The sequence below is a fragment of the Podarcis gaigeae genome (genome assembly GCF_964106915.1).
Source record: "Podarcis gaigeae genome assembly, chromosome: 3".
NCBI lineage: Eukaryota > Metazoa > Chordata > Lepidosauria > Squamata > Lacertidae > Podarcis > Podarcis gaigeae.
Window position 1 is genome coordinate 90555446 of NC_139680.1, and position 19920 is coordinate 90575365.

Sequence of the window (19920 nt, forward strand, 5' to 3'; positions counted from 1 at the left end):
GAGCTGCCCCCATGCCCCCCTTGGCTACGCCCATGTTGTCAATAGCATATTTTGATATGCTTCCTATTTGCATCCTTTTAAAAAAGGATAACATTAAAAAGAATAGACAGGAATAATGCAGAAGAGTCAAATGTCTGTAGGGCTGCGAGATACAACCGAATAAGTTTGTATTAATAACTAAAGCATGTTATTTGGCATCCTTCAGCGGTGCTCAAAAGCTGTTGCAAGACAACTTCCATACTCTTATTTATTTATGAAGAGACGGTCATTTTTGTACAAAAATTTAAAAATTACACTGACCTAAGACTTACAATCTAAAAGACACAATACAAAAGGGAAAAGGTATGAGGAGGGAAGAGGAAAACAAGCAAACACAGGTACCAGAACTTACGACAACACGGTTCCAGGAAAAGAGGAGCCAAAAGGTAGCTGGTCTGATTCATATTTCTCCTGTAGTAGCAAAGTACTCTAGAGGCGTTACTCAAAAGCAGTTGTAGCACCAGAAAAAGCAATGTAGGGAGACCAGGGCAACATATCTTACATGTTAGATTTCTGAATGAGAACATACATTGATGTTCCCATCCTAAAAATATTTCCTTAGAAGTACTGTACATCCTATTGGTTGTGACCAGTGCTATTATTTCTAGAAAAAGAGATGCTGGAACTCACCATGAACGCCTCCCTCATTCTCTTAGAATGGCAATGGCGCCTACCTAAGAGGTGCCAAAACCCACCTGAGTGGTGCTGGAACTGAGTTCCGGCAAGTTCCGGCTGAAAAAAGAGTCATGGTTGTGAAAGAGTTGATTTTTAGGTGGGCTTATGATTGCAGCCTTATTTCAATCTCCTGTTATTAATTCAATGATCATGTGTAGGTGAAAACCTTATTTTCTTCATGTCACTGTGGGAGTCCAGCAATGGGCGGCTGGGGTGGGGTGGGGTGGGGGTTTAAGAAGCAACTACTTGATGGGACATTTGCATCCCTGGCTCTCCCTTTGGCAACACCTGTGCACATGGCTGCTTCTCACAGTGCATAGTTAAACTACGGAGTTTGATGCCGCAAGAAGTCAAGATGGCCACTAACTCGAATGACTCTAAAGGACAAATTAATGGAGGATAAGACTATCGGTGGCAACTACTCAATGTGACTATGCTGTACCTACACTTTCGGAGGCAGTATGCTTTTGAATACCAGTGTCTCTGGGAATCGCAGGTGCGGGGAGTGCTGTTGTGCTCAGTTTTGGGCTGACCATAGGCATCTGGCTGACCATGGTGAGAATAATAATAATAATAATAATAATAATAATAATAATGATAATAATAATAATAATAATAATAATAATAATAATAATAATAATAATAATTTATTTATACCCTGCCCATCTGGCTGGGTTTCCCCAGCCACTCTGGGCAGCTCCCAACAGAATATTAAAAACACGATAAAACATCAAACATTAAAAAATTCCCTAAACAGGGCAGGTTTCAGATGTCTTCTAAAAGTCAGATACAGTGGTACCTCAGGTTACATATGCTTCAGGTTACATACGCTTCAGGTTACAGACTCCGCTAACCCAGAAATAGTGCTTCAGGTTAAGAACTTTGCTTCAGGATGAGAACAGAAATCATGCTCCGGCGGCGCAGCAGCAGCAGCAGGCCCCATTAGCTAAAGTGGTGCTTCAGGTTAAGAACAGTTTCAGGTTAAGAACGGACCTTCGGAACGAATTAAGTACTTAACCCGAGGTACCACTGTAGTTGTTTATTTCCTTGACATCTGATGGGAGGGTGTTCCACAGGGCGGGTGCCACTACCAAGAAGGCCCTCTGCCTGGTTCCCTGTAACCTCACTTTTCGAAGTGAGGGAACTGGTAGAAGGCCCTCGGCGCTGGACCTCAGCGTCCGGGGAGAACGATGGGGGTGGAGACGCTCCTTTAGGTATACTGGGCCAAGGCCATTTAGGGCTTTAAAGGTCAGCACCAACACTTTGAAATGTGCTTGGAGACCTACTGGGAGCCAATGTAGGTCTTTCAGGACTGGTTTTATATGGTCTCGGCAGCCACTCCCAGTCAGGATGCTGGACTAGATGGGCCCTTGGCCAGATGCAGCAGGACTCTTCTTATGCTTGGTCTGGTCCTGTGTATAAAAATACACTTCAGGCCTCAAGACTTGGGTTAATCTTGCCAGAGCACATTCCCAAAGGACCGTTTCCCCTTTTCAGTGAGCAAAGTCAAGGCCGCACCTCCCTGCACGAAATTAAGACTGAAAAAGGAAACGGGCTCCAGGGAGGGTTTGGTGGGGGGAAGCAACTGCTGTTCCTGCATGCATGCACGCTCCTACGTGGGCACATTGCATTATTATTGCCTGGCGGGTGGCTTTGAATGGAGACCCGGGCTGCAACGCTGCAGCAGCCCCAGCTTGGGATCTCGTTCTGCCAAAAGGAGCTGAAAAGGTTTTTAAATAGCTGCAGCAAGTTATACATAGTAAGAGCGAGCGAGGGGTGGAAAAACGGATGCTGTATCTTTAACCCACAACGGCTGGAGCAGATTTTGTTCTGAGCTAGTTAACAATGGAAACTTTTTTTTTTAAGTGTTTCCCTCCATCGGTCCTGCCAAGCACCAGAGAGAGAGAAAAAAAAATGAAAAGAAACTTGTTCCGCTGAGTTCAACCCCAGACAGGCTCACAACTTCCTTCCTGCTTTCCGACCCCCTCCCCTCCCTACTCTCTCTCTCTCTCTCTCTCTCTCTCTCTCTCTCTCTCTCTCTCTCCGCACATTCAACAAACGTTGAAGAAGCAGCCAATGACAAGGGCGGTGTTGCAAAAGTCGAGCGCTGAGCACGGCGGCAGATCGTCCAACAAAACAAAAGTTCTCGATTCTGCCGACCGAACCATTCACTCGCTCTTTTGCAGCTCGGCTGCGGGGAGAGAGAGGAGGGGCAGTGAACGGACGCCGAAAAAAGCTGCGATCTGACTGTTGGAAATAATTTCTGGGGGGTTTGGAAGCCTGCGCGCCTTGATGCTAGGAGATGTGAACTAAAGGTGCAACAGTCTCTCTGCGGAACAGGTAAGGCCAACCTCTCCTATTTCGCTCTGTGCATACCGACACCTCCCCCCCCCCCAGCTCGGCCGAGGGGATCGCTCCTTTCGCAGACCCTGTAGGAGCAGAAGAGATTTTTAGGCTCAGTGCGCGGGCGGGCAACGGCGCACACATTTCACAATGGCTATTTCTCAAGAGGTTGCCGAACTGCGCTCTGCTCAACTGGCAATGGGGCTCCGAGTCCTTGCAGGTTCCTTTGCCAGGGGGAGCCTCCGACAAGCTGCCTTTTTCGGACAAGATCCGCTTGGAGTACAAAACCCCCAAAAGTTATGCGGAGACTTCCAGAGAAGCGAATTGTATCCGTTACGATGAGAGGCGGTTCAGCCAACGGAGTTAAATCTGCGATGGGGGTGGAGGGCGTTGAGATGCTGATCTGCAATTACTCACCTTTGTTTGTTTGTTTGTTTGGATAGACATCGCCAACATTTGTTTGCCCTGTGTAGCGTGACGGTAAGGCATCCATCACGGGGTTTAGACTGCGCATAAACACACATGGCCACGTCCAGCATGTTTACCCATTATCTAATGCACATCGCCTCCTTTCCTCCCCTTCGGCATTTGGACGCACTCAGAGTTTCCATAAAGGGAGCTGTAATTTTAATGAGCCGTTCAGGTAGCACAGAGAGCCAGCTAGTACGCCACGGTTGACTCCTGCCCCCCCCCCCCATGCAACACTGGAGAAAAGTGTGCCTTGTACTTAACCGAGTCACCAGAGGTATTTGCAGTACTGCTTGTACAAAAACAGTGTATGCAAGAATTCTGCAAAGCAAGGTATATGTAAACACAGAGATGCACAGGGAGTCCCCACAGGGGTGCATTCAGGTCCACAGCTGTGGGTTTTGTTTTGCTATACAAGCGTCGTTTTACATGGAGCAGCTCGGAAATGTGGAATTGCAAGAAAAGTGCTTAAAAGCAGAATTGCAAATATGCATACATTATGTATAAAAGCAGAGCCACAAGGCATGTCATTTGCGGTGTTCTGAGAAGCCATAGGCAACAAGGGGAGGGGGAGAGGTAGCATATGTGCATAGCAATGTCAAGGAAAAAACAGGGAACATAAGCATAGCCTTGGTCCAGAGGGTTACACAATCCTAAGAACAAACTCATGCTAATATGTGTAGCTATGCACAGTGGGTTTAGTAAAGCAATTAATTGTGCTCACAAAAGCAGTACTGCTAATACTAAACATGGCGCTCAGCTTTAGGAGTCCATATCTAGTTTAGTTGTGATATTTGGGGGACTTGAACAAGCCACTTTTAACCTTAGAAATCTTGTAGCAACAACATGGGCTTTGCCTTCCTTGCGAGGGTGGAGTTAGAATGCAAGGAATCACAAGTGGGGGGGAGTGCTCTGGCAGAAAGGTCCAGCTTGTGAGATTTCCTTTGGCATCTGGCTGGCCATGATGAGAACAGAATGCTGGACTAAGTGGGCATTTGACTGACCCTTCAGGGCCCTTCTTACGTCATTATGATTTGCAGCTACGGAGTGTTAAAAAATAGTGTGAAAAATTAAAATTCAGCAGCCAGGTTGCTCACTGGGACAAGATGGTTTAAGCTAGCGGTTTTCAACCAGGGTGCTGTGGAATCCAGCAGTGCCTTGAATGACGTTCAGGGATGCCGCAGGCAACACTGGCCTCTGTCCCTCTTTCCTTCCTTCCTTCCTTCCTTCCTTGATGCCTTCTTGCATCTCTGCCTCCCCAAAGACTTGTACAGCTGTTGGTTGCAGCAGTCCTGGCTACAAGCTCCACAGGCAAATTGGTGCCTCTGGGGCTCGTCAGGGAGTGCTGGTTGCTGGGAGCTGAGACGGCCTTTGAGTAAGCAAGCAAGCAGCCCAGCCAGCCAGTCCGCCAGCCCTTGCTGTTGGGAATGGACAGACAAGTCCTAGGCCCCTGTGTGGCAGTGTGAGGAGGCATCTGTCTTTGGGGTGGGGCAGCTCAGAGACCAGGGGCAGCAGCAGCGACTGCCCGGAGGACTCTCAAGGAAAGGAGGCTAAGTGAGCACTCCACAAGGGAGGGTATTCAATAAGGGGTGAGAGGCCGCCAGCTCTACAAACAAGGGGTGACATAATCTGGCTCCTGAGCTCCACAAGGGTGCCGCAGAAAGAACGTAGTTGGTCAAGGGAGCCGTGGACTCAGAAAAGTTGAAAATCTCTGGTTTAAGCATATAACACCAAAAGTGGTCCAGTTGCACTGGCTATTAGTTTCCAGGTCCAATTCAAAGTGCTGGCTTTGACCTACAAATCCTTAAATAGCTCAGGACTTCGATATGTTTAGAGCCACCTCTTCACATATGAACTGATCGGGACCCTGCTATCATCATATGAGGCCCTTCTTTGTGTGCTTCCTCTGTGACAGGTCTGGAGGGTGGCCACACAAGAATAGGCCTTTTCGGTGGTGGCTTACCACTTGTGGTATTCTCTCCTCAATAGGCCTTCCTGGTGCCTGCGTTACATATATTTAAGTGCCAGGCAAAAACATTCATCTTCTCCTAGGCCTTTGGTTAATTGAACGATCTATGGCCTTTTAAACTGGGGAGGGAGGTATTGTTTTTGTTTGTTATTATGGTGTGTATTTCTGTGTTTTATATTTTAATCCGCCCTGTGATCCTTGAATGAAGGGCAGTGTAGAAATTCAATTAATTAATTGAATAAAATACAATTAAAATACAATTAATTGAATAAAATTCAATTAATTAATTGAATAAAAAGGTATTGGTGAAGAACTAGGAAAACAATGCAAAGGGATAGGAGGATAAAATACTCTTCTATCACCATAATTCAGATTAATTTGCCCATGGCTGCTTTTTAAAACCATGGCCAGTCTAGTTCATAGTTCTCTCTAGTTTGTGCCTTCAGAGGGTGGAAATGTACAGTTAATTAATTAATTAATTAATAACAATCATAATATTGTTGCAATTTCCAGAGTTTTGTGGCACTTGAAATGAACAAATTTATTGTGGGTTTTGGGGAAGAGTCCACTTAATCAGTTACGTAAAGTGTTGCTCTTGGGACTAAACTAGACAAGGCAAAGGAGATCTATGAATAGGAACTCCTACATTTTTTTAAAAATGCTATTAATAGCTGTGGGGTGGGGGAAAGGAATTCCGATCTGGACCTCAGTGATGAGGGAGAGGATGTGAGCCCTTTCGCCTGTGCAATTTTCCTGATTAAAATTGCTTCTCCAGCTGTTATTAGCACCATGTGGCAAAGCATACAGGTATTGGTGAAGAACTAGGAAAACAATGCAAAGGGATAGGAGGATAAAATACTCTTCTATCACCATAATTCAGATTATATTTGCCCATGGCTGCTTTTTAAAACCATGGCCAGTCTAGTTCATAGTTCTCTCTAGTTTGTGCCTTCAGAGGGTGGAAATGTACAGTGCCCACCAAGGCTAACACTTTCGTGCATTTGATGCAGGGTACTTGAACCACTAAAGGTTGTGCCAAAATAAATGTGTTGATCTTTAAGGTGATACAAGGCTCATTGTTGATAACATTAACTCTTGACTATTTACAGGGACGCAGGTGGCGCTGTGGGTTAAAGCCTCAGCGCCTAGGACTTGCCGATCGAAAGGTCGGCGGTTCGAATCCCTGCGGCGTGGTGCGCTCCCGCTGCTCGGTCCCAGCGCCTGCCAACCTAGCAGTTCGAAAGCACCTCCGGGTGCAAGCAGATAAATAGGGACCGCTTACCAGCGGGAAGGTAAACGGCGTTTCCGTGTGTGGCTCTGGCTCGCCAGATGCAGCTTTGTCACGCTGGCCACGTGACCCGGAAGTGTCTCCGGACAGCGCTGGCCCCCGGCCTCTTGAGTGAGATGGGCGCACAACCCCAGAGTCTGGCAAGACTGGCCTGTACGGGCAGGGGTACCTTTACCTTTACCTTATTTACAGGGTGGGACATATATGTTCAGGGACCAGAAGCCTATAGTGTAACACCACACAGGGATAAGATGTTCTTTTTACTGATAACCACTAGCATCATAATAATCTTCAAAGGTTTGCACTGAAAGATGAGAGAAATTCCACCATCTTAATGATTCTTTAGCCACTTTGTTTTTAAATACAAAAGGAAGTGCATCAAGGAATAACTATTCTGTTTTAGATTATCTTGAAAGGGCATCACAAAAATTGGTGCACACAGCAACACTGCCCTAGAATACTTCAATTGCATGTGCTTATTGAAATATATAGGCATCAATAATAATAGTCACATCTTTTCCTCTAATGTAGGGATAGAAGCATTTGCCAAGTGGCACTGGTATGGGATTCTGGTAACTGCATTTGCAGCCAAACCCTATGCATATTTACTAAGGAGTGATTCCCATGAAATTCAGTGGGGTTTATTCTCAGAAAAGTGTGTAAGACTAGATTCCCTCCATGAAGTAACTTCACTCAGGTTTCAGCATGCTGTCCAGCATCTCACAAATTCAGAATAGTAAACTACTGAGCAAAGCTATGTAGCAACTACAAATGTGCTTAGGTGCAGTGGTACATAGTAGCATGGTTTGGTAACTGCTCATCTAAAATTTGTGTCTTATGAGATCTTGTAAGTAAAGTTAAAGGTAAAGGGACCCCTGACCTTTAGGTCCAGTCGTGACCGACTCTGGGGTTGCGGCGCTCATCTTGCTTTATTGGCCAAGGGAGCTGGACTACAGCTTCTGGGTCATGTGGCCAACATGACTAAGCCGCTTCTGGCGAACCAGAGCAGCGCACGGAAACGCCGTTTACCTTCCCTATTTATCTACTTGCACTTTGACGTGCTTTCGAACTGCTAGGTTGGCAGGAGCAGGGACCGAGCAACGGGAGCTCACCCCGTCGCCGGGATTCAAACCGCTGACCTTCTGATCAGCAAGTCCTAGGCTCTGTGGTTTAACCCACAGCGCCACCCGCGTCCCATCTTGTAAGTAGACTGATGCAAAAACCAAATGCTTATTCATGCAGCCAGGCACATAAAATTGCCTCTTAGAAGTTTTATTTACAGTTAAGCAGCATACAAATTTTGTAAAATAAATAAATGGGCAGCTGAATTCACAGAGGTAGTCACAATGTAAAAGACATTAAATGCACACAATAAAGGTCTGCATCACATAATTTATCATTGCTGAATTGGGACTAGAGCAAACCACACAGATGCGTATAAGACTTAAAAGCTGTAAGTGTTTCTACGTCCAAAGATTTAGTGGCATTATAAGTTACAAACACAACAGTACACCCATACATAATAATATATGCACCCGTACCAACTCTGGTATAGGAGGAAGTAACTGTGTATTGTGTGACCCTATGCATATTTAGTCATAAATAAATCCCAGTAAATTCAGTTGGTGCTTATTCTCACAAAAGTTCATAGGACTGCAATCTTGGGTAGGTCATTTATACATGAAGTAACTCTGCCTAGGTTTCAGCAAGATGCCCACAAATTCAAAGAATATGCCAAGGTATATAGCAACTGACAGTGTGCACAGGTACAGTATAAGGTAGTACGGTATAAAATAAAGGAATCGTGTGAAGTAGGATAGCTCACATCCAAAGAGACATGTCAGTAGCTCTATTTCCCTCAGTCTTGTCATGCATTTTGTCTTTACAGCTCAATTTTCCACTTCAAGTAGGCCTTCACACGATTAGCCCCATGGCCATGGGCGGCTGCCCCCAATCAAGTAAATAATAAAAAATGCTTAACTAACTGACCAATTGTGTCACCAGTAGCTTGGTTCGCCCCCCCCCCTTATAAATCCTGCCCTCCTAACATAAATCCTGATTACGCCCATGATTAGGCCCATTAGATTTGTGAGTCTCTTGGCATCCCCACCACAGTCTCTCAGTCCTACATCTAGGGCTGCCCATTACACATTCCCCCACAACTTTTGCCTCCAAGTCTAAGACTTTTATTTGCCCAAACTTTAATGTCAGAGTTAAGATCTGGGGGCTAATAAGGAGATTTGCCCATGGCCCCCCACTGTGCCCCAATCTTCTTGATCTCTTCCAATAGCATCCTCCCTGGACTGCGCTGCTCTGGGGGGGCTATTGGGTTGTTTTTTAAATTTTTTATTATTTATTTTGTGATTTTATATCTTGATTTTATTCTGTGTACTGCCTGGTCCAGAGGCACTCGTGTCTGCAGATCTCACTTCTCTCAATATGCCCGTGACTGCTTACTTTAGGGAAAGTTACTCATCCAGCCGATATAAGTGCTTCCTTTCCTTTCCATTCTATTCCATTCCATTATTTATATATCCCCGAGGCTGTGCCATGGCATTGAAATCCGAGTGGCTATGATTTTGGACTAGTATGGTCTCCGTAGGTACGGTTTAATATTGGGTTTAATGGATGAAATGCTGGATTTGACCACAATACGGTATGTTCATAGGTTTCCCCTCTCCGCCTTACATTAAATACAGTGCATTAAACACTGAGGCGGTGGTGGGAAATAATGGGTCGGTTGTTCGCCGTTGAGGGTTTTTGGTCCCCCCCCCAGTCGTATTTGAAATAAGGTTCCGTTTGATATCTCCGCTGTCTGTGGAAAGGCACATTAAATTTAGTCCTGGTTTGCCGTGCGGGCATTTAAACGCTCTCCATAGTTTTAAGAGGAGAGCCTGAACCGCCGCTACCCCCTCACGGCCGCCAGCCCGGCCCATGATCCGCGAGCTTCGCCGCCATTGGCCGAGGCGCGCACGTCGCGGCCAATCAGGGCGCGCGGCTAAAGACGCCTGGGTTTTCCCGCGCTCACTGTCCCTCTTCTCTCTCCCTCTCTCCTCAGTTGTTTATGGAGCGGCGGGCCGGGACCAGCACACCGCCTCTGCGCTTCTTCGGCTGCTCCCTGGGCGATGCTGCAGCCGCCACTACTACTGCCGCCGCCACCGCCGGCCCTGAGAGGACGTGGTCTGTTCGGCAGAGGCTGACCTGGGAGGAGGAGAAGGTGGCGGAGGAGGAGGAGGAAGAAGCGGACCCTTTACTATGGCCGTGTCCTACTATACGCTCAACAGCCTAGTGGTCATGAAGAGCGGCGAGGAAGACGAGGAGAAGGGCGGCTGCGGAGGCGGCAGGAGCAAGACGCCCCCCGTCACGCGCAGGCAGGTGCTGCCTGCTCTGGTCCCGGGAACCGAGAGGCACAGCAGCTACTGCCCGCTGCCCGGGCGCTCCAGCGCTCCAGTCGCCACCCCAGCTTTTCTGTTCCCGCCGGCGGAGCCGCTGCTGCTGCAGCAGGCAGGGGGCGAGGAGGAGGCTGCGCCCCGCGGGCCCCGCCGCCGGCTTAGCAGCCCCAGCTGGGCGAGCCCCCCTGGCCGCTCGCCTTCGCCCGGCTTGGAAGAGGCGCGCAGGACGGCGCGGCTCCTGCAGCGGCAGAACGTGCAAGTGACTCAGAAAGTGGGGCTCTTCGAGGCGCACATCCAGGCGCAGAGCTCCGCGGGCGCCTTCCTCCTCAAGAGTCCCAGCACGGGCAGGAGGAGGAGGTCGCCTTCGCCCAGCCCGGCTCGGGGCGCGCAAGTGCTTGGGCGCGCACCGGAGGCCGGGTCCAAGCAGCAGCGGCGGCGGCGGCAGGAGGAGGAGGCGACCGTCGAGGGGCCGGAGAGCCCCCTGGCCCGGCTAGAGAACACGGCGGGGACGCCGGAGCAGGAGGCGGAGAAGAGAGACACGGGCTCTCCGGTTGCGCAAGGCGCGATGGAGACGGAGAACGGGCCCCTTCTCAGAGCCCAGCGCCCGGAGGAGGAGATGGGCGGCGGGAGAACTGGAGCGCAGGAGTCCAAAGAGTTGGAGAGCAAGTCGCCTCCGGCGCGCGTCTCCGAGGAGAAGGAGAAAGGGGACCCCTCGCCAAAGGCGCACCCTTGGGGCGCGATGGACAGGGCGAATGGGGCTTCCAGGACGCAGGAGGAGAGGAGGCCGGGGTCCGGTGGGGGGCAGGACTTGGAGAAGAGAAGCGGCTCCTCTGAATGCCAGGACTCCAGAGGCGTGGTGAGCGCGAGGAGATGTCAAGGGGCGTCAGGGGTGACGGGGAACGGGAGGCAGCTCCTGGAAGACGATGCGCGGCGTGCCCGGGGGCCGCCCAAGGTGAGCGGGTCCTCCAAGGCTCCAGATTTCTTAGAAGGCGCGCAGGGGAGGAGCGGCTTTCGTGGAGGGCAGGGCTCCGACGCGACGGAGAAGCCCCTTGGAGAGCCGCTCCCGGCAGGAGACCCGCCTTGTGTTGCCAAGACTGACGGCGAGGAGGGTAGCAGCAGCAGCAGCAGCTGCTTGCTAGTTGTCGAGTGCTCGGCGAAGAAGCTGCCGCCGGCACCCGAGCCTTCCCCAGACATTATGGCTGAAGCTAACGGAGCTGGGCTGCAAGAGCAGCAGCATCCTGGGGGGCAGCAGCCTCTGCCTGGGACCTCGGCAGCCCTAGAGCAGCAGGAGCAGGGAAAGCCCCTGATGGAAGCTGAGAGTTGCTGCGGAGGAGGAAGCAGCATCCCTGCTGTCATAGTGACTGACCTGGGTGCTCAGGAGGAGGAAGAGGCAGGAGGAAGCCCCCGAAAGAACATGCCTGTCAGGAAGTTGTCTTCCTCCTCAGCCTCTTCCACTGGCTTTTCCTCATCCTGGGAAGAGTCTGAGGAAGACATCTCCAGCGATCCCGAGAGATCCTTGGACCAGAGCCCAGCCTTCCTGCAAACCCTGGATAAACCAAGAGTGGTAAGTTCTGAGCAAAGCAAGTGTCAGACAATAAGAGAGATTACCAGCAGGTTTCTCAATAGCTTGCCTCTGCAGGTGATGGGCGTCTCCTCTGCCCGTTTCGGAAGGGAATCCTCTTAAAGAGGAATAAGTTGTTCACTCACTTTTCGATCTGTTTCTGTTCTGGTGCTTATGATCACTTTACTTTTACTTTTGCCTTCCCTTAATATTTCGTGTGTTTGGCTCATTTCATCAAGTTTCATTCTTCTAAGAGTGAAATGAGATAAGCCGCAGCTTCACGCTAAGGAGTCACACAACTGATGTTTCCATTAGGTGTGTTCATCATTATGTTGTGCGGGAAATCTGGAAAATGGAAACAGAGTTCGGTGGGGGAAAGGAACCAGAACAGGGTGGTAACACCTCACCTTGAGGGTAAATCCAGGGGTGCCAGAGGGCAATGGGCACCAGGGCTTCTTGCGGTATGACAGAGACCACCATACACTCAGAGTGGTTTGATTTAAACAAAGGTGATTTAAATTGTTTGAATTGTTAAGGAAAACGAACAAATTAAAATGATTGATTTAAATGCAGTTTCTTATTTTGAAATTCCTGTAAATTTGCACAGGCATGCTTACTAACTGGTTACTATAATAATTTAAATGTATTAGCTTTTAATTAAATAGAGCCTTTATGCATAGCTGAGTCAAGACACACATTTCTCTTTGGCACTCTCTTTACACATTCAAGAATATTAAACAATATCTCTTACTTGATGGCTAAGTAAGAGTATATTTATTTGGAAGGAAGCCCCACTGAAGAAAGCGGAACTTCTGAAAAAATATTGCACAGAATTTCACTTTGAAGTATTGAGACCATAAGGGCTATTATCTATTGAGCAAAATAGTGTTTATTAATGTGATTGAGAGAAATGTCCATGGCATTTGGTTAGTAGGCTCATAAATATTCATAACATGAGAACTGAACATATTGCAGAACTCAGGAAGTTGAAGGGTTTAATTAGGAGTACATGATCACCCATATGGGCTCTGTGGATGATCCTGGCAGTATACAAGATGGCATCTTTTGGATCCTAGTACCAGTGACGGCTTGCTAGACTCTGGGTCCAGGAGGAAATCAGCAATAATAAATTCAATACATGCTTCCCTTGTGTCATTTATAATGCTTAGCATTATAACTGAAATAGTTTCACCCAGTGCTATTTTTTACACAAACCTTTCATTAACTCTGTTTGATAGATGGCCATAATTAGGTTTTAAGATATTTTAAGATACTTTAACATGTTTGTTTATATAGGAGAGACAACTATAATTAATTACTTCTGAAATAAAAAAACCCCTATTGTTTGAATTTTCAAAAATAGGAGTTTCATTTAAAAAGACATACATATCTTCCATTTAAATCTCCCAGCACACACAGGACACTTACTTCAGTATGATCAAATTAGTTTCATATCAATCCCACAACAGTGACTGTAGTTGTTGACTGGAAACGGGGTGTTGGTGGGGATGCATTTTTTTGCACCCGTCCTGATGGTTTTCAGATTCTTGTGGGCCTCTGAGTCCAAGTGTCCAGCTGCCCATAATTGAATTCCATATGGATTTTCAACCTAAGATGAGGGCAGAAAGTCATCTCATAGTGGGAAAAATAGTTCAGGGCATTTGTTAGAGCTGAGAGAGCTTCAGCTGTTAACACTTGTCCCAGATGATTAGGAAAAAAATCATTATTTGTCATCTTCTTAAAAAGCCAAACTTGCTAGCTTGCCAGGCTCTTCTGTTTCATTGCTAAGACCCCTTCAGCTGTTATTAATCAGGAATGCTTCATGCTTTTATTCTCAAGTAAAAGACAAAGCAAGTACCATGCTCCCTCTGTTTGACTTAGCTGTTTGCACAGAAGTCATAGCCACTAATAACCTGAAAATTGTTTGACTATAAGAGAAGTTCCATACAGACTTCAAGAAGTATCTGAAAGGGAGAAAATAATGTTTTTGACACATTTACCTAACTGAACTAATGTCTTCATCTTCAAATGTGTTCAAGGGCAATATCCACAAGCTTAGCAAATGTATGGTAGTCTGTTGATTATAATGATTCTATTAGAATATTTTAGCAAACCTATCATTTAACTATATTAAATCATACTTGTGTCCATTTTTATAGACATGCATAAGATGAGCAGGTTGTTCATAAATCATTATTATTATTGTTGTTATTATTTAAACTTAGTACTTGCTTGTCACCCAAACAGTCCCCAAGTGAATTACATTTTTAAAAAATACATAAATACATTATATCATAGAAAAGGTGGGGGAATCATATAACACATTCATATTCCATACAACATTTTGGAAAAAAGGAAAAAACTAAAACCACCCACTTCCCATAACAGTGATGGAAAACATTGGTAACACCTTAGCAATAAACAAACAAACAAACAAAAATCCCACCCACCAGCATAAAAAAATTAAAGCTCAACATGGACCAAAAACCTAGTCCAAAAATCATTCATGTCAACATTGTGATTTTTAAATCTACCCACTGTACCCAGAATTCTAGGGTCAAGGCCAGCTGCTGTATGTCAGTGCAGGGTGGGTCCTCCAGGAATGGTCTTCATCAAGTTTCTTGATCATTGTCAATTGAGGCTCAGGTGGCCCCTGTGTCTAGGAGTGCCTTTTATCAGCACTGACAGGTACGTTACCTATGGCCATTCCTGAACAGGGATAACCTGACTACTATAGTTCATGCATTGGTAACCTCAAGACTGGACTATTGCAGTGTGCTCCATATGGTGCTGCCTTTGGTAGCCTCTGTTGGTCCAGAAGCTTCAAGTAGTGCAGAATGCTGTGGCTAGACTAGTGACAGGCATACATGATACCAATGTTAAAAGGCCCATACTACTTTCCCATCCACTACTGAGCCAGGTTCAAGATTCTTCTACTAGTGTAGAATAACTTAGACGCAGGATACCTTAAGGATTACATCACACCCCAAGTCAATCGCTGAGATCGTTGGGGAGAGCAGTGTTAGTGGTTTCCCATGGATCAGAAGCCCGAATCGTATAAATGAGCAATTGGGCCTTCAATGTTGTGGAACTCCCTCCTACAAGAAGTTAGACAGGGACCGTCTCTGCTGAGTTTCAGATACCTAGCCAAGATTTTTATTTCAAGAGGCCATTGCACCCTGAATGCTTCTTAGATGTTTTTCTTTGTTTTAAAAAATATTTTAGATTTTTAACTTCTCGTGGTTTAAGTTATGCTTTAAATTTTGTATGTTGTATATTTTATTGTTGTAAGCCCCTTTGGGACCTAGATGGTGAAAAAGCGGGATATAGTTTCTTAATTAAAATAGATATAAACAAAATATCAATGGAAAATGGACAGTTTAGTGTTGGTGTGATGCAAAGGAGCAAATGGCAATAATTGTTAGGCTTATGACCTCCTAGGTTAAAGACTAACAACTGTATTGTGGTGCAAGATTTCATGGGCTAAAGCCCACTTCGTTAGAGCAGACTTCAGTATGTGACAGCTCATAACAAAATATGTTTGTTAATTATTAAGGGGCCACAATACTTGGTTTTTGTTGCAACTAATTTTACTGTAATTTACCTCTTAGCTTAGCTGCAGTTGTTGGGTAGTAAATTGCCTAATATGTGCTTATTGTAAAATATGAATACATGCTGTGTGAGATTTCTCCAAATATTGAGGAAAGATTCCCCTGGACCCCCTTGATCTTGTCAAGTGTTGGGATAATTTCAGAAATGCATTGTGGCACAATAACTTTTGTGTGTGGGAATTTGTGATTATAGCAGCATTAAGGTATTCAATTCTCTTCCTTTCTTCGTGCTTTAATTATTGGTCCAGCCACATTGTGCAAGATTGGCTGATTATCTGATATTTTTCTGATAAACAACAAGGACTAACTGCCAGTACTTGAACAACAGCAAGAAGAAGGCTATCTTTTTATCAAGTGTCAGAAGGTAGGATTTCTCACCCTTATATTCTGGGCAAGGCAAGGACATAAGGAAGATTAGTCTAGTAAAATGGTAAAGGTAAAGGACCCCTGACAGTTAAGTCCAGTCGCAGACGACTCTGGGGTTGTGGCGCTCATCTCGTTTTACAGGCTGAGGGAGCTGGCGTTTGTCCGCAGACAGTTTTTCCGCGTCATGTGGCCAGCACGACTAAGCCACTTCTGGTGCAACAGAACACCCAAACCAGAACACCCAAACCATTTACCTTCCTGCCGGAGCGGTAGCTGTTTATCTACTTGCACTTTTTGGCGTGCTTTCAAACTGCTAGGTTGGCAGGAACTGGGACAGAGCAACGGGGCTCACACTGTCACAGGGATTCGAACCACCAACCTTCTGATCGGCAAGCCCAAGAGGCTCAGTGGTTTAGACCGCAGCGCCACCCGTGTCCCTATTAGTGTAGTACCTTGACTATTTTGTCCTTAGAGAGTGGGATCCCCCCCCCCCCATGGTGCATGGGATGGGCAGAGAGATTGTTGGTAAGGAGACACTGGGAAGGGGCACGTTAACACTAGGGAGTAAGCTGGTTTGCAGGGTTCCTTCGTTCAAGAACAAGGTTTCACTAGATTAACCCACCTCATCTAGCATCTTCTTCAGCTTCCTGATTAGTCAAAAGAGCAGCAGGACTCATTCATGAAATAAAGAATTCATGGACATCTTGACCTTGCTCCTGCCCATTGAAAATGTATAAGGGAGTGAGTATCTGAATACAGGTAACTTGCAACTTAAGCACGTTTAACATGTGTTATTTCAGTTGTACATGGTTCACAGCTAGCCAGTTGAAATCACAGAAATCGAATGTATGGAAAGTGAAGAGTTTAAAAGTTATCTTTGTTCAGGGTTTTCCCAGCCTGGAAAGAGCTTTTAATAAGCTCTCTTGCCTTGCTTGGGCTGCTGCTGGTAAGACCCATTCAACGTGCCAGCTCCGAAAGGTAGGACTGCTCATGTGGAGACAGTTTTGTGTCCTCCAGGGAGTGGTTTGAGTATACACAATTTTGCATATATGCAGCACCCTGAGAGCATAACCCCCACATATGGGGCAAGTTACCTGTATGTGCAAATGCAATCCTGCAGGCCTCTCCTGTGACAGTCTGAATGCAAGTGTGGGCACATATTTATTGGCATATGCATGTACACACACACACACACACACTTTATGAGCTCTCTTAATGTTAGATTTGGTTGAAGTGAGTACAACAGGAGAGAAATCATAAAATCTGACTGCAAGCCAAACTGACAATATATGACAAAATGCATCTTGAGGATACAGCTCTGTATACAATTGACAGCAAACAATGTTTCAGTAGTTCAAACCTGGCAGCCCAAATAAAAGGTAAAGGTAAAGGTACCCCTACCCGTACGGGCCAGTCTTGACAGACTCTGGGGTTGTGCGCCCATCTCACTTAAGAGGCCAGGGGCCAGCGCTGTCCGGAGACACTTCCGGGTCACGTGGCCAGCGTGACATCGCTGCTCTGGCCAGAGCCAGAGCCAGAGCCGCACACGGAAACGCCGTTTACCTTCCCGCTGGTAAGCGGTCCCTATTTATCTACTTGCACCCGGGGGTGCTTTCGAACTTCTAGGTTGGCAGGCGCTGGGACCGAACGACAGGAGCGCACCCCGCCGCAGGGATTCGAACCGCCGACCTTTTGATCGGCAAGTCCTAGGCGCTGAGGCTTTAACCCACAGCGCCACCTGCGTCCCGACAGCCCAAATGCAGCCTACTAATTCCATGTAATCCTGCTACCTTGAATGACCAAACTGACCCCATCCTTACAATATGTTCTGCCCCCTCCAGGGACCTTGTGCATTCCCAATAGTTCTGAAGTTGCAAACATGTCTTATTTGCGTTTGTGTTATTTCCAAAGGGAACATACATATATTTAATACAGCACTTCTGTCCTGAAAGGGCCTTTATGTAACTTGAAACCTTACCATCACGGTCTGCTTGTAATCTAGTTAAGTATCTGCTTCAGCTAACTTCGTGCATCTTGATCCTGAAAGGTTGAAGACATGGCAGCATGGACAACATTTGCAAAGCAGCAACCTATTTTTTATCAGTTTCCGGCTTGTGGCTCGGAAGTTTGTTGCCAGCCTTTTAACAACTCTTTTGTCAAAATGTGTTTATATTTTATTTTATTCTGTGAGATCTTTTAGTCTACTAAAACCTTGGAAATCACACTGCTCTCCATTCTAACCCTGGAGGAAAATTTGTTTGTTATTCTACTTTGGGTTAGGCTACTACCTACACAGAAGAGGTGGTGATATGCATTAGGAAAATACCTTTCTGGGATGTACACTTAAGTGCTCAGTCAACAGAAGACTCGCTCTGACCTTTTTCTGAGGCCGTACACTGCCTGATTAAGGAACCTTTCAGGAACATCCGGTTGTCTATACTAACTCCTGAATGTTCTCTGTGGGGAAGACCTTGTGTTGACATTTCAACACAGTATCACCTAAAGCTATTTTGTTTTCCACAGCACCAAGTGTCTTAGCTAGGCAAGTATCTCGGATAAAAGGCGATGTATGGTTGATCTCCCTGCCCCCAACTTTAGCTTGATATCCTCCAGCCCTGAAGAAGATGCCATTTTTGCTGCTGTACTGTGAGAGACAATACATGATTAAATCAGTCTAGTATTTCGTAGCCACCTCTGAAGTTGTTCAGCCCAACCCTACTCGTATACAAACTGGTATGCAGCTCCTACGTTACTCCTGCATAACAATCCTGTAGCGTCAACTGTAGTTATTCTCATTTTGTTGAAATGGAGAAGGAACACAGGAAGCTGTCTTATGCTGAATCAGTCCATTGGCCCTTCAAGTTTAGCATTGTCTACACTGGCTGGCAGTGGCTTTCCACAAGGTTTCAGACAGGGGATATTCCTTGCCCCTCCTTGGAGATGCCAGGGATTTAACCTGGAGCTATTTGCATGGAAGGGAAACCTGTTGAGCTCAGATGTTTGTGTTGCACACCGCTTTGTTTCAATAGGGAAGCAGTCTAGAGATCTAAAAGTGGGTGGAAGGATACACAAATGGCAATCCAGCATTGTGGAAAGTCACAGCGTCATCTTGTTGTGGAAACTTGAAATATGCTCCAAAGCACATAAGCATAGGAAAGGGCATGTTGTAACAGTTATTCCAAAGGAAGAGGAGGCGAATCAGAGTGATGAGCTTGACATGTTTGACAGGCTTGGCTGCTTATACCGTCTGGCCAGAGTGTGGGGCTTTACTAAATCTGTGTTTTGCAAGTTGGAGAGGAATATATTCAGCTCCAAAAGGATGGAGGACAGAGTGATCCATGAATGTAATATATCAGTGGTGTTGCTTAGTGCAATTGTCTGGAGGAAGCCCTTGAGGCTGACTACATGGTGTACCTGTCATGCATGAGTCATCATAAATGTGTTCTAATATTATAATGTTGTATGCCCAGGCATGGAGAACCCTTTTAGAGCCAAAGGCCCCATTACTCCTCTGGAACACTGTCAGGGTTACATTCCAGAACCACAAAGAATCAACAGAGAGAGACAGAATCACACATGTTAACCCTTTACTCCACCCAGCCTTTCCACCCTGCTCAGCTGTCTCTGGATCAGGCACTTCCAAATTCCTCGAACTATCAATTGTACCACATTCGTTGCCAACACTGGAAGTTAATTCCTATTATATGGTGCTTTATGAATATCTGTCCCATCTTTTCTAGGTATTGTAGGAAAGCTCACTTCTATTTCATTGCTATAAGACCTGATCGGATTGTTATTGTTTCTTTAGCTTTTTGCATTTCTGCTGCTTTTTGCCTTGTAGCATTGAATCCAGTTCTCATCCCCTTACTGATTAGATGTTTTATGTTTTGTGGAGGCTGCCATGTTATAGGCAGTGACACAGCAAGCATTATATGGAGTAGGGCTCGGACAACAATGCAGATTTATAGTGATGAAGGTAATAGGTTTTTTATTTAGTTAGCATGTATTTTTTTTACCTTGCTCGTCAGCTGAAAAGCTTGCAGATCAATAAAAAGAAAACAAGATCATCCCTGGCCTTGGAGTTACGATTTAAAAGGCAAGACACTAAAAGAACAAGGGGTTCAGAGGGAGGAAAAAGCAAACTGAGTCACTAGTTTTGAAGTTCTAAGGATGACTAATTTAGATGGAAACAGTTCAGGTAGTCTGAT

The 19920-nt window shown here is 46.1% G+C and overlaps 1 protein-coding gene across 1 annotated transcript in view; it reads left to right on the plus strand.

The window, feature by feature from the left end:
• The first annotated feature begins 2105 nt into the window (after positions 1 to 2105).
• The window catches only part of ITPKB (inositol-trisphosphate 3-kinase B), an 86601-nt gene continuing 68786 nt past the window's right edge, over positions 2106 to 19920 (plus strand). The window contains exons 1-2 of the mRNA XM_083732268.1: positions 2106 to 3054; positions 9841 to 11738. Of these exons, the coding sequence (XP_083588394.1) occupies positions 10038 to 11738 (1701 nt within the window). The 5' untranslated portion in view covers positions 2106 to 3054; positions 9841 to 10037. The remainder of the gene's footprint in view (positions 3055 to 9840; positions 11739 to 19920) is intronic.